Source organism: Leuresthes tenuis, unplaced genomic scaffold (genome assembly GCF_036924035.1).
Source record: "Leuresthes tenuis unplaced genomic scaffold, fLeuTen1.0.hap1 SCAF_24, whole genome shotgun sequence".
In the NCBI taxonomy this organism is placed as follows: domain Eukaryota; kingdom Metazoa; phylum Chordata; class Actinopteri; order Atheriniformes; family Atherinopsidae; genus Leuresthes; species Leuresthes tenuis.
The window spans coordinates 8479352-8496457 of record NW_027325378.1 but is presented as its reverse complement, the minus strand read 5'-3'; the positions used below and the strand labels follow the sequence as shown (position 1 = coordinate 8496457).

General features: G+C 40.5%; 2 protein-coding genes across 3 annotated transcripts; one reads left to right on the top strand and one right to left on the bottom strand.

Moving 5' to 3' along the window:
• Positions 1-586: 586 nt before the first annotated feature.
• On the top strand, positions 587-7655 carry lrrc34 (leucine rich repeat containing 34). The gene is made up of 10 exons (XM_072378406.1): positions 587-712; positions 3559-3671; positions 3760-3824; positions 4415-4501; positions 5128-5256; positions 5388-5483; positions 5564-5718; positions 5816-5971; positions 6983-7109; positions 7186-7655. The coding sequence occupies exons 1-10, from the start codon at positions 606-608 to the stop codon at positions 7381-7383; spliced, it is 1233 nt and encodes a 410-aa protein (XP_072234507.1). The 5' UTR covers positions 587-605; the 3' UTR covers positions 7384-7655.
• Positions 7573-16293, bottom strand: lrrc31 (leucine rich repeat containing 31). Of its 2 annotated transcripts, XM_072378403.1 has the most exons (11): positions 16239-16293; positions 15999-16111; positions 15356-15547; positions 13455-13598; positions 13037-13204; positions 12375-12539; positions 12082-12264; positions 10846-11013; positions 10599-10763; positions 9645-9800; positions 7573-8890 (listed from the first exon to the last, which is right to left on the bottom strand). In XM_072378403.1, exons 2-11 carry the CDS (start codon positions 16009-16011, stop codon positions 8493-8495), a joined length of 1752 nt encoding a protein of 583 aa, XP_072234504.1. In that variant the 5' UTR covers positions 16012-16111; positions 16239-16293; the 3' UTR covers positions 7573-8492. The 2 variants fall into 2 exon arrangements, with proteins under 2 accessions (XP_072234504.1, XP_072234505.1); XM_072378404.1 differs by lacking the exon at positions 15999-16111 and having other exon boundaries at positions 16239-16282.
• Positions 16294-17106: the final 813 nt, after the last annotated feature.

Genomic DNA, 17106 nt, shown 5'->3' with positions numbered 1-17106 from the left:
GTATTAGATGCCTTCACATTAGCATATATTCCTACAGTGTAGTTCTGAATTCAGTCAATCAGAAAAGGACTAAAGTGTTTTATTGCCTTCCTTTTGAGGATAAGACTAGGTTTTTGTACACACATGTCTACACCTGTATGTAAACATTTACAGACACCTACCTGTGTACATAGCAGAGCTAAAACATGCAGATTATCATCATATAAGCAGGGAGTTGACCAAATCCTTCATGAACAACATGGCAGGAGATGGAGCCATCTCCTCCTTGGCAGTACAACTAATAGTTTTTCAAGGAGGGGGGTTTGTGTTGTAGGTTCCTTCAAGCAGTGGATCTGTAAATATATACGTTTGTAGACAAAGAGGAATGTTATTTCTGTGCATTAGATACATCACATTAATCAAGTCAGTCCAGTCTGTGGAGGATAAAGATGCTCCGCAGTTTATGGAGATCAAATATAACTGCTAAAACGCGAAAGTAAGAACACCGGATTCTGTTTTGTGGCAGAAAATGACTATTTTTTCAACTATTTGTTCTTTTTGTCCTTGTGGGGACGCCGTCATCAGCCGTTGCCGTAGCAACGTAGAATGCGCCGTAGCCTCAAGAAATGACTGGCAAAACGATTTCTGAGTGCTACGAAGATGTCTGCTCCGAACATGACATTAAGAGAAACCCAGACATTTCAGACATTTTAGAGAAGACGTCAGAAACAGGGTGAGTGTTGAACTTTGAACGCACAGGTAAGATTGATGAAAGATTAGCTTCCGGAGCTAACGGTACATCCGGGTCCTTTTGCTTTTAAAAACATGTACAAGTTCCCGTCTGAAAATTTTACAAAATTATACGTATTTCAGTATTTATTTATTTTTAATTTTTTTTAGAACTCTGAGCTTAAAGTATAAAAAATATTTAGAGCAAAGAAAAAATGTTCTTGTCTTTGTTATACTCAGAAACTCAAGCTTAAAATAATTAAGTTGTGAGGGGAATCCTTCAAATTTTTTGATAAAGTTTTGTTTGTTCAGATCGGTCCAAACTCAGTTTTTTGTTTTGTTTTGGGTTTTTTTGAGGGAGGGAAATAGAGATGAAGCCATTTCATGCTTATTTGATGTTGGGGTCCCAGGACGTACTTATGACAAGTGGGCCTCTAACAACACACAATCATCATTGTCCCTGTCCCAGTTTGAGGGTGACTGCCCTGAGTGCTCCAGTTATCACTTCCCACATATTTCCCAACTTCTTCCTTTTGTTGTTGATGTTTTTCAAGCTTCTCATGTTCCTTCTTCTTGATGTTACTGTCACTTGGAATCGCTACATCTACCACTACTGCCTTCTTCTGTAGTTTGTTGACCACCACAATGTCCAGTTGGTTAGCCATCACCTGTTGTTCAATCTGGATCTGAAAGTCCCTCTGGATCTTTACTCCACCTCCTTTGGAGGCATCTCCCACTTTCACTGTTCCTGTACACTATTCCCACCACTTGGTTATAGCGTTCCATGTATGCCTGCATCTTAAACTTTTCATCTTAGACTTTTTGATATCAGCCGCTTCTTCAATCTGTTGGCGGTACGTGTCATACAGAGGCTCACCCTTCCATGATGGTTCCTCCTCCCCTTCCCTGGGTTTTAGCTGGCTGAGGCATCATTTGGGGCTATCTTCCTGATGTTTTCCTGGATCTCTGGATGTTAGTTTCTATGTTCTGGTAGTTTTTTTCTTATATAACAAATTGTTAGTGTTCTGCTTGGGTTTACTCCTGGAAAACTTTCAACAAAATATCATATTCTTTTAACTCTGTCCATGCTTTTTAAAACTAAATTTCCATCTGTAAAAATAACTAAAGCTGTCAGATAAAATGAGTTCATTAAAAACCAAATTATTCAAATATTAGATAATAGGTATTTTAAGTAAGAGTGCTCACCATAGTATGATAAAACATTAGATTGTTATTTGCTACTCATGCACTGATGTGAAGGCATAAAATGAATATATGTGAAAGTTGAAGAAAGTCAGTTTATGTCAGTTATGCTCTATGTGAACTTTTTAAGCATCTTTGAACTAATTAATAAATCTCTACCCTTCTCCTCTATATGATGACAATCAGAGGGTTTTGCAGGGGGGGTTGGGGGTATTATGAGTTGAGAGTTAAAGTCTAATGGATTGGGGAGTGGAACTATTACAGAGTGTACCTGTCTGCATCACCAGGAATTTGGTGCTGCTGACTACACCCACAGCCGTGTTTTCAATGATGATCATCTCTTTGGACTTTTCGACATTTAGGATCTGATTATTGTCACTGCACCAGTCCATCACCTGCTTCACCTGCTCTCTAAAAGACAGATCGTTGTTGTCCCTAATGACACCCACCACTGATGTGTCATCCAGATACTTGATGGTGTGATTAAAAGCAGATGCAGTGCAGCAGTCATGTGTCAGCAGCATAAACAACAGTGGACTCGGGGCACAGCCCACAGGGGAGCCAACGGAGAGGGAGATGGAGCTGGAGATGCTGTTTCCCACTCTCACTGACTATGGTCTGTCCAGCAGCCAGTTACACGTGGAGGTGCTGATACCCAGGGGCCTCAGCTTGCTCACTAGTTGCTGTGGCGTGTTCAGATTAAATACAGTACTAAAGAAAGAAAATGTGTATAATCTTGAATGTTCAAGCAAGACCAAGGGGTAAGCAGATGAATGTAGACAACTCTGACGTATCAAGCATGATTTATGCTCATAAAGCTATTAGAGAATATGTCATTCACTCAGCAGAGGGAAGCTTTCTGTCTCTGTGTGTTGAGTTCATTTCGGTGGCCGAGGGGAAAAAAAATGCTGCAGTGGCAGAGAGCCCAAAACAGGACAATCCTCAAACAGTGACGGCAGCAAGGCAGGAGCTTAAAATACTTCCACAGCTGCAAACAATCACAACAGTTTGGTGGCGAACAAAGGAATTAAACAGGATCAGGAAGCAAAAGTGAACAATAAAAAAGAAACATTTTCCAACTATATTTTAAAAAAGGAAGTAAAGCTAAAACACAACATAGAAATCCAAACAACTGAGTCAGAAATGAGGAACTAAAACAAAACCAATACAGCATTAAAGCTGCTGTATTACTGTAAACTGGTAATCTGCGTCTGTAGCAATAAGCCGAGCCAACTTTATTTATAAAGCTCTTTAAAAACAGCAGCAAGTGACCAAAGTGCTGAACAACTGTACATAAGACATTAAAAACGCATAAATACAGATTAACACAGAGGATACATAAAAGACGATGCAAAACAAATAAAATGAGCTTACACTGCAGTGTTGCATTTCAAGGCTGCAAAATGTTCCAAAGAAATTTTCTTTGATCGTTGAATGAAGCAGACATGTTTATACAGTATATGTGTAGAATTTGATTTAAAACTATAAAAGCATTTGTTTGGATTAAGTTTGGTTTCCTGTTTTCATCATGAAAATATGAGTCCTGCTTGACTTTTGTCGAATATGTTTTTTTATCGAAGCCTGTGGCTTGTTTTGTGTTTGATGTCTAAAACAGCGTTAAATATGCTCCTCTGTTCTGTGTGGCAGGAATTTCACCTTAAAACTGACAGGAAACAACAGACTGAAACACATTCAGAGACTCTGTGATGACGACGTCTGTGCTCTTTCAAAATGTCTGCAAAGCAACGAGTGTGTGACGGGTGAGCCGTCAAATTCAGGTCAACGCAGCTAGAACAGATGTTTTTAAGGAATTAAACACCTTTTTTTTTACAATTTGTCTATGAACAGGTCTTGATGTGAGATACAATAACATTTGTGATGAAGGGGCTGGACACATCGCTGAGATTTTAAAGGTAGATAAATATCAGTTTCATCTAAAAAACAAAGCGTCTTACTTATGGAAAATAAGTATTTAGGGATTTTTGGACATATGTGTTACAGATTAGTCATAAACCGTCATATGTGGGTTTTATTCTGCTGAGTAGGTAAGGCCAGGGAGACGTGCTTCCCACACACCAGATCATACCTGATCATCTCTTGTTCTTTATTTTCTGTGCTACCTATTACCTCAGAAATCTTGGGACTGTGACACAGACTGCATAGATAACACTGTGTTTATCATTTCAGCTGCACTTCCTTCTGTCAAGCTTTAAAAAATGTCAGAATGCTCCATCGTGAAATATAGACACAAACAAACTCACAAAAGACAGGTGTAGGATTTCCAGCCTGACTTCATTCGCCTTCCCTCAGAAGAATCAATCAGAATCTCTGTTGTTATTATTATAGATATGGAGGATTAACTGTATTTATTATCTTAAATGTGCAGTTCACAGACAGCTGATTTAAAAACGGTTTTCATATTTGGGAATATGGTGTTTAATTTTTGCTGTGTTGTTGATTTTGCATGTTATTAATGTGCGTTTCCATTGTGTGTTGCGAGTAGGCCGATAATTCAGCTCTGCGCTCTTTGGACCTGATGTTTAACGACATTCAGACTGATGGAGCTCACATCATCGCCAACAGCTTACAGGTTCGTAAAATGGTTTGGAATATGACTGCACCTTTTTCCACGTTCAGTGAATGGACATCTACCTCATCTTTGCTTCGCTATGCAATGACCAGTTCTAATACGGGAGTAATTCAGCGGCGTATGATTGAATAAGACAGCGATTCTCAAGAAGAGTAAGTTAAACTGTACAAGGTCAAGTGGAAGTTTCAGAATGGTTTCACTTTCTGTTGCTTTCTTAATATTAAAAAAATATATTACAGAGAAAACACACTCATACACACACAATAAAGCTTTCTGGACGTTGGACATGTCCACTTGTACTTACAGTGTCCTCCAGATAATGACAGGATCTAAACTCTGAAGAGAAAAAAAGATGGGGATAAAGAATAATAGCTAAGAACACAGAGCCGAAGAAAAGATGAGGTCAAATCTAAATATATAAACCATGAATCATGAAGACCAGGAACCCAAAGGACAAAAAAATCAAAACACAGAGTTCAAACAAACTAAGAAATAATTAAACCACAGAAAAGACTAGAAACTCAAAGGACAGAAAAACGCAGATCATGACATTAACAAGGTTAAAAACGTGACTTTTACCAGGGGGAGACTGAAAAGTGATGGGAGTTCTCTCCTTTTCTCTGCAGCATAACGACCGCTTGCTCTCTCTCAGGCTGTCAGGTAATAAGATCTGCAACAGAGGAGCCATGCACCTGGCCCACATGCTGCAGGTGAACAACACGCTGCAGGAGTTGGAGCTGGCTGACTGCGACCTGGTAAACACACATACCCAGTAAACTGTGTGTGAGCTCTCACTGGCCATCGTGAAATGTTGGGGGGGGTCCAGTTTTTCCAGCTTTAAACTGACAGATGTCTAGTTTCTCTGAGCTTCCCTCTGTCCCAGCAGGCCACTCAGAGTGTGATAGCACTCAGCATCGTGTTGAAAAGCAACACAGCTCTTCGCTCTGTCGATATCAGCCGACCTCTTCTTTTCAGCCACCAGGTACAAATACACAGAACACAGTTAACCGAGATCAGGATCTGTTTAGACTGATGTGTAACTCCACTCTGGATCTGTCTCAGGAGGAGTGGGCGGTGCACTTCTCTGAGATGCTGGCAGTGAACTGCAGTCTTGTGGAGCTCCACCTGGGGAAGATGGGCTTGACTGACACTGGGATGGAGAGGCTGACTGAAGGCCTGAGGCTGAACCACAGTCTGCAGTACCTGGACCTGCGCTGGTAGGAATAAAACAACTCAAAAGTGTCATCCTTCAAAGCTTTTATCACTGTTTATTTCACTTCCTCTTTATCTCGCTGTCTTCGTGGATTTCTGCAGCAACCGTGTGTCTCGTGACGGTGCACGCCATCTTGCTGGGGTGCTGAAACAGAACTCAACCCTGGAGATCATAGATCTGTCGTCCAATCGGATTGAAGATGAAGGAGCTGCATGCCTGAGTGAAGCCATCGCATGGCCAGGCTGCATCCTGAGAGAGTGAGTCTTCTTCTGTCTTTTCTGACAACTTGAATTCTTTGGAGTTTTCACTGTATTCTTCATCCATGAGGTTCCAACTTTCTTTATTAACAGAAAGCAGATCAGCTTTGCATATCTCTGAACAACCCTTTCATCCAGCCATCCACAGTCCATGGCTGCTTCTCTTCAGCCCACTGTAACCTTGTTTTCTTCTCTTTTGGTGTTAATGATGGTTTAGTTTGGCTTTTCTGGATGGAAACCCCATTTCCTTCAGCTGGTTTCTCACAGTAACAAACACTGACTCCTGTTTCTGTTCTTAATTTCTTTTGTTGAACATTTTCTTTTTTCAAATGTACTGCTTTGAGTTTTCTGTCCTGACACGTTGACCTGTATGTTTCCCTTTTACAACCTTCCCATTCTGTTTGTACTCGCAGCTAATTTCAGACACAGCTAAATAACCAGCATCGTATGCCACACTCTGAGCTGAATTACCTTGTTGAAGGAGTTATATAACCCTCTCCATTGTCTCCACTGACCGCTCTTTTGTTGTTTCTTGACAATCAGCAGGTGCAACAACTTGTTTACAGCATTTTTTTTTAGGTTTTTACAAGTTACGGCACTCAGCACTTAAATTCATTACCTTATCTGTGATTAATTTAAATTTCAAACACACACGCACACTGCAGAAATAACATGATAACATACCCCACTAATAGTGAATCCATCATTTTTGCCAGGGGTTTTACTTAAGGAACTGAAATGTCTTTTAAAAAGAAAAATCTCTTTCTTTATTCCTTATTTAATTTCACAAGTTTTAGGTAAATTAAGACAAAAGTCACTCTGTGAAGTATTTTCAGAATATTTAGAGGTGCACGGAGAGGAAAGTATCATACTTTACATTTAAATTTGGATCGGAATCCAGTTTTTCACTTCTTATAAAGACCATTTCTATCAAAGTTTGATTATTCAGTATTGAGATCTGAATAAGAATTAGGAGTCCACTTTTATGCTCACGCTGTCTCTGTGTGCCAGGCTGTCCGTCAGGAGCAACAGCATCAGGACGGAGGGTCTGTTATCTTTGGCTCAGGCTATGAAAAAGAACAAAACTCTAACACACATCTACATTTGGGGAAACCACCTGGAGGAGTCAGTCTGCCAGGTAAAACACACTAAGGAGGGCTGGATTCACATTTAAATCACATGTTGCTTAAATCTATGGCTGCTTCCTCCCTCAGGCCTTCAGAGAGCTGATATCCAGCGGCCGACTGCCGCCCGAGCAGACAGACGTCAGTGCGTACGAGGTGGACGGTCAGGTGTTCCTCGCAGAGGTCTTTCAGAGTTTGAGGAAACGCATTTACTGTGCAGACACATCCAATGACGCCACCATTTGTCCGCACATCAGGGAACAGCATCTTGTTCCTCTGCAGCCCTGAACTCTAAAGCCTAACTTTCCTCACGTCCAACGTCAACAGAAATGGATTTCAACACAAAAAATATCAACAAATAGCGGCAAATAAACTTTTTTTTTAATCATTGCACCCTGATTTAACAGTAAATACATAAAAAACTGCATAATTCTGACTGAAAAGTGTCCCAAAAGTCTGGCTGTGCTTTTTTAAAAATTCATCTTGAAGTAACAAAGCTGCTTCTCTCGTGATAACTGGCAGTTTCATCTCAAGAAATCTGCCGTATGCTCTCTTAAGAGGTAAATACAACCAGATACTTTGAGAAAGCAAAGCTCCTCCCAAGGATATTTATACAGAACCCAAAAATAAGTATTAGATGAATTTGATCACACCTGATTTCAGCTTGAAGATCATCATCATGACAGCTGATGTGGATCCATAACTGAACATTGTTGCTAAACATTAAGCATGATTGTCTTGCAATAATTAAGTCATAAGAGCAGACAATATCCTTTGATAGTAGACCAAGGTGACCTAATGTCAGTGAGGATTTGATTTGGATCTTTTTTTCATATTTTTCATTCGTATTTGGTGAAACTTACGAAATGAGTTGAATCACATGTGAATATTTTCCAACTCTCTGTGACAGTAAACTCAAATCTTTGAGTTCAGAAAAGCCAAGACATGAGAATAACTTTAACTAGGGCTTCAGGAAAAAATAAATATAGGTGTTTCTCACCATTTTATGACATTTTTCACGCTAAACAAGCTTGTCACTATTAGAAAGGAAAGAGTTGTTGGTTGAAGCTTAAAAGTTATGTTGTGTTGGAATAACAAAACTAAATAAAGCTGAAATACTGTATAAAACAATTGATCTCTTAAAGTTAAAATTTAACTCTGATTTCATCTACAAGAGCAGGAACTGAATATCTGACTTATTGTACGTTAGTGGTGCAGTTATCTGGAGTAATCTGATCATTTTATATATGAGAAGAATCTATAAGTTATTTGTAAGGGATTATGATGCTCTGATGAAGTCTTGTAGCTGAACTGGATCAGCGGTGGTTTGTTTTTAATTGGGCCTCCTTCATCCGTGACAGACAGTATCAGATTATCTGCCGTCAGGATTTTTGTGCCTACTCCTCAGGCTGACTCTCCTCAGGCTGACTCTCCTCAGGTCTCTCCTCGTCGGTCATCTTACAAGCTGAGTCTGTGATGTCTGGATCCCACTCCAGCTGGATGCCTCTGTTCTTCGTGCTGTAGTTCAGCTGCTGTCTCTCCTGGGATCCGGCGGTCCAACGCTGCATCGCCAGCCGAGCCAGCACTGGCATTCGAGGCAGAGCGCCGAGCAGCGTGGGCAGCCAGGCCAAGCATGGAGAAGAGGTCAAAGGTCTCAGGCTGAGGTCCGCGTCCTCCAGCGAGCCCAGACCTCCTGCTGCGAACAGAGCCGACCAGCCGGCATCACCCACCGAGCCGTTGTAGGACAGATCCAACACTTTGAGAGAGGACAAACAGCCACGTCTGCACACTGCAGCTGCACACAGAAAGATAACAGACCGATTATTGATTATTGATCAATTTAGGCAGGGAGGCGGTCAGGATTCGATTTTCCACGATTCCTGCACAATGTTTCTGACTTAACAGAACTACAGCCACTGTGAGCATGGTAGATAATATATTTTGATGATAATGTTACTGATTTCCTCATAAAGAAGTTCTGCTTTCTGTTTTCTCCCTGTGCTTATTGTGCCTCTCCCTCTTTAACTTCCTTAATCTTTTACATTTTCAGCTAATTTCCCTTTGGTATTATGAAAGTATTATCCTTTAACATTCAAAACATTCAATTTGAAGACCATGTTCCAGCTTTTGGAACATATTCGGAAAGCATTCAAAGTGATGTTATCAAACATGTCAATTTGACTGACCTACACATTTTTTGTGCTTTATAACATATTTTAATTCTTTGTACTGTGTAAAGTATTTAGTACCATTTTCAAAAGGTATGTTTTTAATATTTTTGCAACAAGTGTGTAGAAATGAACATTTAGCTACTTAGTTTGCAATAATTCAAAGCAAGAAAGACGGAAAGATGCAAAATCTCATTAAACGTTTGTGATATTTGTTTAAATATAGTTTAGAATATGAATGTAAGTCATTTTATTCAGCTAAATGATACACTGACAAGCTGTATTTGAGATTAAAATCAAGCTATTGTTAACAAACAAAACAGCATTAATTGATTCATTAACTAAATCTACTGCAATGATTCTGAAGTGAATGTTTGTTACCGAGGTGATGCAGGTCGTCAGAGGTGAGCTCACAGCTGCTGAGGCGGAGCTCCACGGTGACTGATGGCTGCAGAGCGTCCAGCAGCAGCGCCAAGCGACCGCCAACCACTTTACACCAGGAAACATCCACACTGCGCAGGTAGGGGACTGCCAAGGCTGACACACAGAAATGTTGCATAACATAACGATCACTAAGGAAGTTCTCATCATTTTAGGCAGACGGTTATCTTGTCCTGTTTCCAGCTTTCACTTCGTACAGCTGGTCTGTCTCGTCTGTGCCTCTTAGCCCCAGATTATTAGCTTTCTGTTCAGCTCCTTTTGTCTAATTTAGTCATTTCAACCTGCCAAATACAAATTTAAATTCCAGAACAGTTGGGAGTTTTATAAAATGCTCTAAAAACTTAATTCTGTAATTTGATAATACATTTTAAACTTTGTGTAGAAAACTTAAATACATTTCAAATTTGACACAGTAGAACACAGGAAAAAGGTTGTTATAGAGGCAAAAAAGGACAAAAAAGGTTTAAAGAACATAAAGTAGATTCTTCAATCTGCAAGTTACCTGGTGACAGGTGAGGGTGTAAAAGGAGCATCCACCAAAGGTTTCTTTCTAAACAAGGATGGGTCGTGGCTCACCACTCTGTGCCAAACTCCATCAGAGAATCATCAATAAGTTCAACAAATATTTCTCAGTAAGATTGTAAAGAAAATTGGTCTTTCAGCATTTACAGAGCTGAATATTGTGAAAAGATTCAGGGAGTCTGGGGAAATCTCAGTGTGGAAAGGCCAAGGACAGAAACCCCTGTTGGATGAGCAGATCCTTCTTTCATTTGATTTCAACCAAGTGACCTTCTAAGCATTAATTATGCAAATGAGTTGCTTTGAATTTTGTCGCTTTGCAAAGCTTCTTATTTATACAAAACACTATGAAACAGAATGATCTTCATCAGTTACCCAGAGCAGTGAGGGACTCCTCATTCAGGCTGCAGCTGTTAAGCGGCAGTCGTCTCATCTGTGTCAGCGGGAGGGCAGAGACCAGCGGGTGGACTACGCTTCCTGCCTCCTTATTGGACGATACGTCGAGCTCCGTCAACGCCGTCAGAGAGGGAAGCACCTGGACTGGAGACAAAAAAGTCACATGACTGCTGCAGATACCTGCAGCCTCAGCTCAGTCTGAGATCCAAGATTCACAGCGACTCACTCAAGGCCTCGAGGTCAGCATGCGTGAGGCAGCACTGGTGAAGGTCCAGGCTCTCGAGGTGTGTGACGTGAGCCAGGTGGCCGGTGTGGGAGCTCAGTCCTCCAGACAGATGTTTGTTACAGGACAGGTCCAACTCTCGCATCGAGGGTAGGCAGCGGAGTGAGCCACCTGCAGGCCAGCAGAGAGGAGACAACACATGTATCTCAAGGTTGTAATTCGTTCTCATAATACAACTTTGTACTTATACCTCCACTACAAGTTGTTCATCATGTGTATGGGTGAGACACTTCATACATGAATGATAGATTTACAGTCTACAGTCACATGAAAAAGAAAGATCCCCCATTTTCACTTCTGCAGTTTAATGTATCAGAAGTTAAAATAAGGTAAATCCAACCTCAGATGAACAACAACACGTGACATATTACACAGTGTCATTATTTCTGGAACAAAAACTGAGACAAAACACAGAAGCAGTGGGTAAAAAAACTAAGTGAACGATCCAACAGCTCGTAGAACCACCTTTTAGCAGCAATAAGTTGAAGTAATGATTTTCTGTATGATGTTATCAGTCTCTGACATGGTTGTGGAGGAATTTTGGCCCACTCTTCTTTCCTTCTACTACAACCCTACAATCCAAACAAGCCATACTTGTTCAGTCTTTTTCTAATTGTTCTGTCATGAACTTTAACCTTTAACATGCTAACTGAAGCCTGTAGAGTCTGAGATGTAGCTCTTGGGTTTTTGACCTTGGGGTGAACTTGCTGGGACGTCCACTCCGGGGAAGATTGACAGCTGTCCTGAATGTTTTCCACTTGTGAATAATCTTTCTCTCTGTAAAATTATGGACTCCAAATAGTTTGGAAATGGCCTTATAACCCTTCCCAGATTGATGGACAGCTTCTCTAAGATCATTGCTGAAGTCTTTCCTCCTTGGCATTGTGTTAACACACACCTGAATGCTCCAGACCAGCAAACTGACAAAACTCCTGCTTTTATAGAGGTGCTCACACTTACTGATAATCAATTAATCAGAGCATTGATCAGCAGCACCTGGCTGCTACTTACCCTTTTAATTCCTGTGAAAGTAGTAAGGGTTCACTTAGTTTTTCACACACTGCTTCTGTGTTTTGTCTTAATTTTTGTTCAATAAATAATGACACAGTGTAAAATGTCATGTGTTGTTCATCTTAGGTTGCGTTTACTTAATTTCAGGACTCTTTCCAGTCATCCTACCGAGAGCATCGAGGCAGTCTGCCATCAGACCACAAGACTGTAGACGAAGCGTGGTGAGGGAGATGGTCTGAGAGAGGGAAGTCGCCAGGTCAGTGAAGCCGCCAGCATCCACCTCCTGTGTGAGCCGAGGGTTACAGGAGATATCCAGCACGCAAAGTCTGGGGAGAACAGCCGCCATTCCTCCTGAGAGGAATATATGACACACAGGGAGTTATCCATCAGAGGAGGCAGGAAATGGATCAAAATGTAACCAAACATCATGTGGAAACATTAATATTTGTTCAAAACATTACCTAAAGCAGTCGCATCCGCTGCAGTTAGCTGACAGGCCACGAGGTGGAGCTCCCTCAGCGGTGGGTGAATTCTTCCCAGCAGGCTTTGCAAAGCTCCGCCCCCAACACCGCCGTTCCAGGACAAATCAAGTATCTCCAAAAGAGGGAGATAACTGAGACCTTCACCTACACAAACATACCAAATAACAGCTAATATGACGACACAGACCTTTAGACAGGATCACAGACTACACAAAAAACATGGAAGGAGCCACCGGTTATATATCGCAACTGTATTCTATCTAATGGCCAGCAGGGGGAAGCCTCTTTGATTTGTTCTTTGATTTGCGCTTAAAGTCTGGCTTATTTAACATTGTGAATTAACATCCAATTCAGGGTAAAAAAAAATGCTCATATAGTCCATAAATAAGATGTATCAATCAACACACTGACAGTTTATTGAGTTTTTCTTTTAAAAGATGGCAAGAGATATTTCCAGCGAGTTTAAGTTTAAGTAAAAGCTCATGGAAGACTTGGAGTGAAACACAACATAGTTATAGTTATACAACTAATAAAGTTATCTTGGAATTAAACATCAAGCAAAATAAGAATTTTACTTACAGTAGATGCAGACTCAGTCTGCAGTTTATATTTTACTCTTAAAAAATAAAAGCGACCCTTACCCAGAGCGGTGATGTCATCGGTGTTTAGCCTACAACTGCAGAGCCTCAGTGTCCTGATCCCGCCCACGTGCTGGAGGTGAGTGGTGAGCACTGTCAGACTCCCACCAAGCAGCTCGTTCCAGGAGACGTCCAGCTCCTCCAGCTGAGGGAGGAGGTGGAGCAACGTCGCTGAGGAGGAAACCGATAAAAATGAAGCGGACTTGTGCTCACACTTATTTCACACTTTGACCAACGTCCTGCGTATGTCACACCACTAATATCACTCTTTACTTCATCTTTATCATATGTGCAGGTGTGATATGGAAGTGGACATCAGTCATCTCATTCTGAGTTGTTTCAAAGGTAAACAAAAGGTAAAAATCTTAAATCTTAAATATAATCCAATAATAGCATTCAGATTACGTGTGTGTGTTTGTACCGAGCTCCAGAAGGTCTGTGGCTGTCAGATCACAGTGGGCCAAACTGAGCCTCCTGCTGTCAGCTTTCTTTCCCAGCTTCTGCAGGAAAACACACACTCGACCCCAGCCAATGTGGCGCTCACTCTCTGCCGCCGCTGCAACACCTGAAACACACACACCTGATCTAATGAGCCAGCACCTCTTCTGCATCTTTCTGTAGCTGTCAGATTGTTTCAGTAGATGTGGCAGCTGCTGAGCTTTGTTTTCAAAGATCTCTTTTTCTTCTGTCAAAAACACCTCTAACGGTCTCTAAGATTGTTTTACAGCACACCTCATTACCTTTACGTCATGCCCTTTCCTCTCTACCTTCTTTTTCTCACTACTCTTGACTAACAAGCAGATGGACATTCTGCTGAAAAATGATGTGAATCTTTTTGAAGTTATTCTTTTTCACTTTAAAGTATCCCTAAACAATTTGGCTTTTTTTGTTGCTCTAGTTGTGGGATGTAACATCACCTCCATCTAAGCCCTGTACATGCACCGCTACACACGTGAAGTTGTTGTCATGTTTTACAGCAGGGATGCCCAAAGTCGGTCCTGGAGGGCCGCTGTCCTGCAGGTTTTAGATGTTTCCCTGCTTCAACACGCCTGATTCAGGTGAAATGGATCTCCTCAAAAGATTGTTAAGTTCTGCACAAGCCTGCTAATGACTCACTGATTTGTTTCAGTACATTTGCACACTGTTTAAATGACAGTGCCAGGGACTGAAGATGGCAGAGAACATTTTTAAAGGCTGAAAACTTCCAAGATTTTGGTGTGAAATTAGATCAAAATGACCAAACATTACCAGACGTGTTAGTCTGAAATAGAACCGAGGAGCTAACTGAGGCTTCATCAATGATATATGATATGAGGTTATAATTGATGTTTTTGCTATTGTAATGTTGTGAATTTCCTGTTAGTCCTGATACAGAGCACCAAAGTAAATGTCTAGAGTATATAAACATGTTTCATTAGTTTTATTACAGAAATCAACCACAGTTTCAGTCTGACTTACAGCCTTTAAAGCGCAGAGGGGGAAATGATCATGATTTTATTATTTTCATGATTAAACCTGCAGGTTGACGACTTCACCGACAGAACCAAGTAAAGCAAAAGGTACAGAACAAGAGCTCTAATTAGTTATTACTTACTGATAAGTAAAGTACTGATCATCCTGAGTTCTCTCCAGCAGTAACATCAAATCTGACGTTTATTCTTGTCCCGTGTCTTACTCGTAAACTTCATCTCCTCCTCCTCCTCACTTCCTCCCATTGTGTTGTCTTTGGTCTAGTTGCTGCATATTTTTATTTTACAAAGCTTCCCTCTGTGTGGTTGCTTTGTGCCTTGTTGCTGCTCCTTTGTGTAATGTTTCATATTCAAACTACGTGTTGTTTTCGTGGTCATGTTGTATCTTTTAAGTGCTCTATTTCCATGTGGTTATTTCACATTTTTGCACAGGTGTTTGGTCTCTTCAAGGTTTATTTTTCTACATGTGGCTGTTTTGTTTCTATTCTTGGGGATGATTTGTTGTAATTTTTCCATCTGTCCTGTTTTCTTTTTTTTTTTTTAAGTTTTTTTGTATTTATATTATTTCTCTTAGTCTGTTTGTATCTTGGCCCCTGACTGATTTGTAGCCATGACTTCAACAACACTAAAGTAAACATGCCAAACAACATATATCATGAAAGTCACATATGACTAACACTAAGTTTAAGTTATATTTTACTAATGTAAAGTAAATGAGACCTGAAACGACAGAAACCTGGAAATCGCCACCAATCAGAGGAAAAACCTGCAAACTTTCATGTGTTGTGAAATAAACAATAACCAGGGATCCCAAACTGCCCTGAAATAACACAACTCAGACTTTCATCCTCACCTGGACTCTGTCCTCTGTTCTCTTTGCCCTCCGACTCTCCATTCTCAGGGATCCCCGTCTGACTTAAGGTTCTGGAGAGGAAGCGTCCCAGCGGCTTCCTGTCTGAGGCTGATCGTTTCCTGCGGATCTGACTCATGATGACATCCAGAGGGGAACGTCTCTGGCTGCCACCATCACCCCCCCGCTGACCATCTGAACAAATGTACAGTCATTATAAATACAGTAAGAATTATCTAAGTCTTAATAGAAGTTTTATTTGTTAACTTATTATTGTACATTAATAAGTGCTTAAATGTATCAAATGCAATATCATAACTCCACTACAACTTAATAGATGTTACACTGATCAAAGGTTGAATTTGGCCTTAAATAATTAAATAATTGTGACTAAATACATATTTACAAGGGTTGACATTATTTAGAAGAGACACGTTGATTATCAGGTACATTCATTTTTAACTTCAGTATTTAGAAGATCAAAAAAAGGTGCGGCTTTATTCTAAATATAATCATCACAAAAGTACCAGTGCAGGGAAAATCTAAAGAGATATTCATCCTTCGGTGGGAGAATTCTTAACGTCCAGGACAGAAATCCGTGTTTGGTTGCAATAAAATACGAGCGTGTGAACACAAGTCCTCTTACCTGCAGACTCCATGTGAGTTTTAAGTCAAAAGAGATACAAGAAGTGGAAGAAAATATGAAAGCGTGAGTGTTTTTAATCAATTGCACGAGAAGACGACTCGCTCTCGGTTTGTCTGGAAAACAAAGTAAAAATGAAAAAGCAGGAGTTCAGATCACCTCACCATAACTCTCTGCACAGTTTGCGCTTACTATATTACAGATATACGATTCAATAACTTAATGAAGCCCTATCTAAATCACCTTTTCCCCTCGGTGCTTGTACACCTGCCCGACGTCATGTCCCGTGCTCGTCAGGTGCCTGAGCCCGGAAGTGCGACGACACCTTCAGTAAATGACCATCGGTTTGCTCTGGCAACAGTTTTGCGGGCCATTAAAATGCAAATATTGTTTTTACTTCTTAACTAATGCTGCGGTTGTGACTGGCAGCTGAAAATCTAAGAATATCATTTTTAAGATAAAACTATATTTACTGCACAATAACTGTCCTCTTCGTTCAACTTTGCTCTTAAAATAAAACAGAATTTATTAACTTCATACCTTTTAAGAATGAATTCAAATTGACTGATTTAGAGATTGCGACTTTTTAAGGTCACACAATTGCTGCAAGATTTTCTGACAAGAGCTTATAACCGGTTCTATCGGTAATATCTTGCAACTTTAAATGCGCCGAATAAGCCTTGAACCGTTTTCTTTTGTTTTGTGCCATCAGAGGTATTGGTAGCTATCACGCTGATTAACTTGAAATTAACAAAATGATAAACGCTGTGGAATTTCAGGGGAGTTCTGCGTCATTCCAATTCTTCGTCTCAAAATGCTGCTGTACTTTTTCTCGCGATTATGAGAAAAACTGTCATATAATCAGAATTACGAAGGGGACTGCGAATTGAAGTCTCATAATCACGAGTTTTAACTATTAACAGCTATTTCGGCGAATTGACTAACCCAGATTTTAGTCAATATTGGCCAAAAGCCCGCAATGCAACAACTTGTATCCATGGCAACAACGCACTTCCTGTTTCTCGGGAAAACTCGCGGGTTTTAAACTGTTTGCCCGTTGTACCTTCAGCTGCTTCCTTTTGTTATGTACCAGAGCCTTATAAAAAGAGGT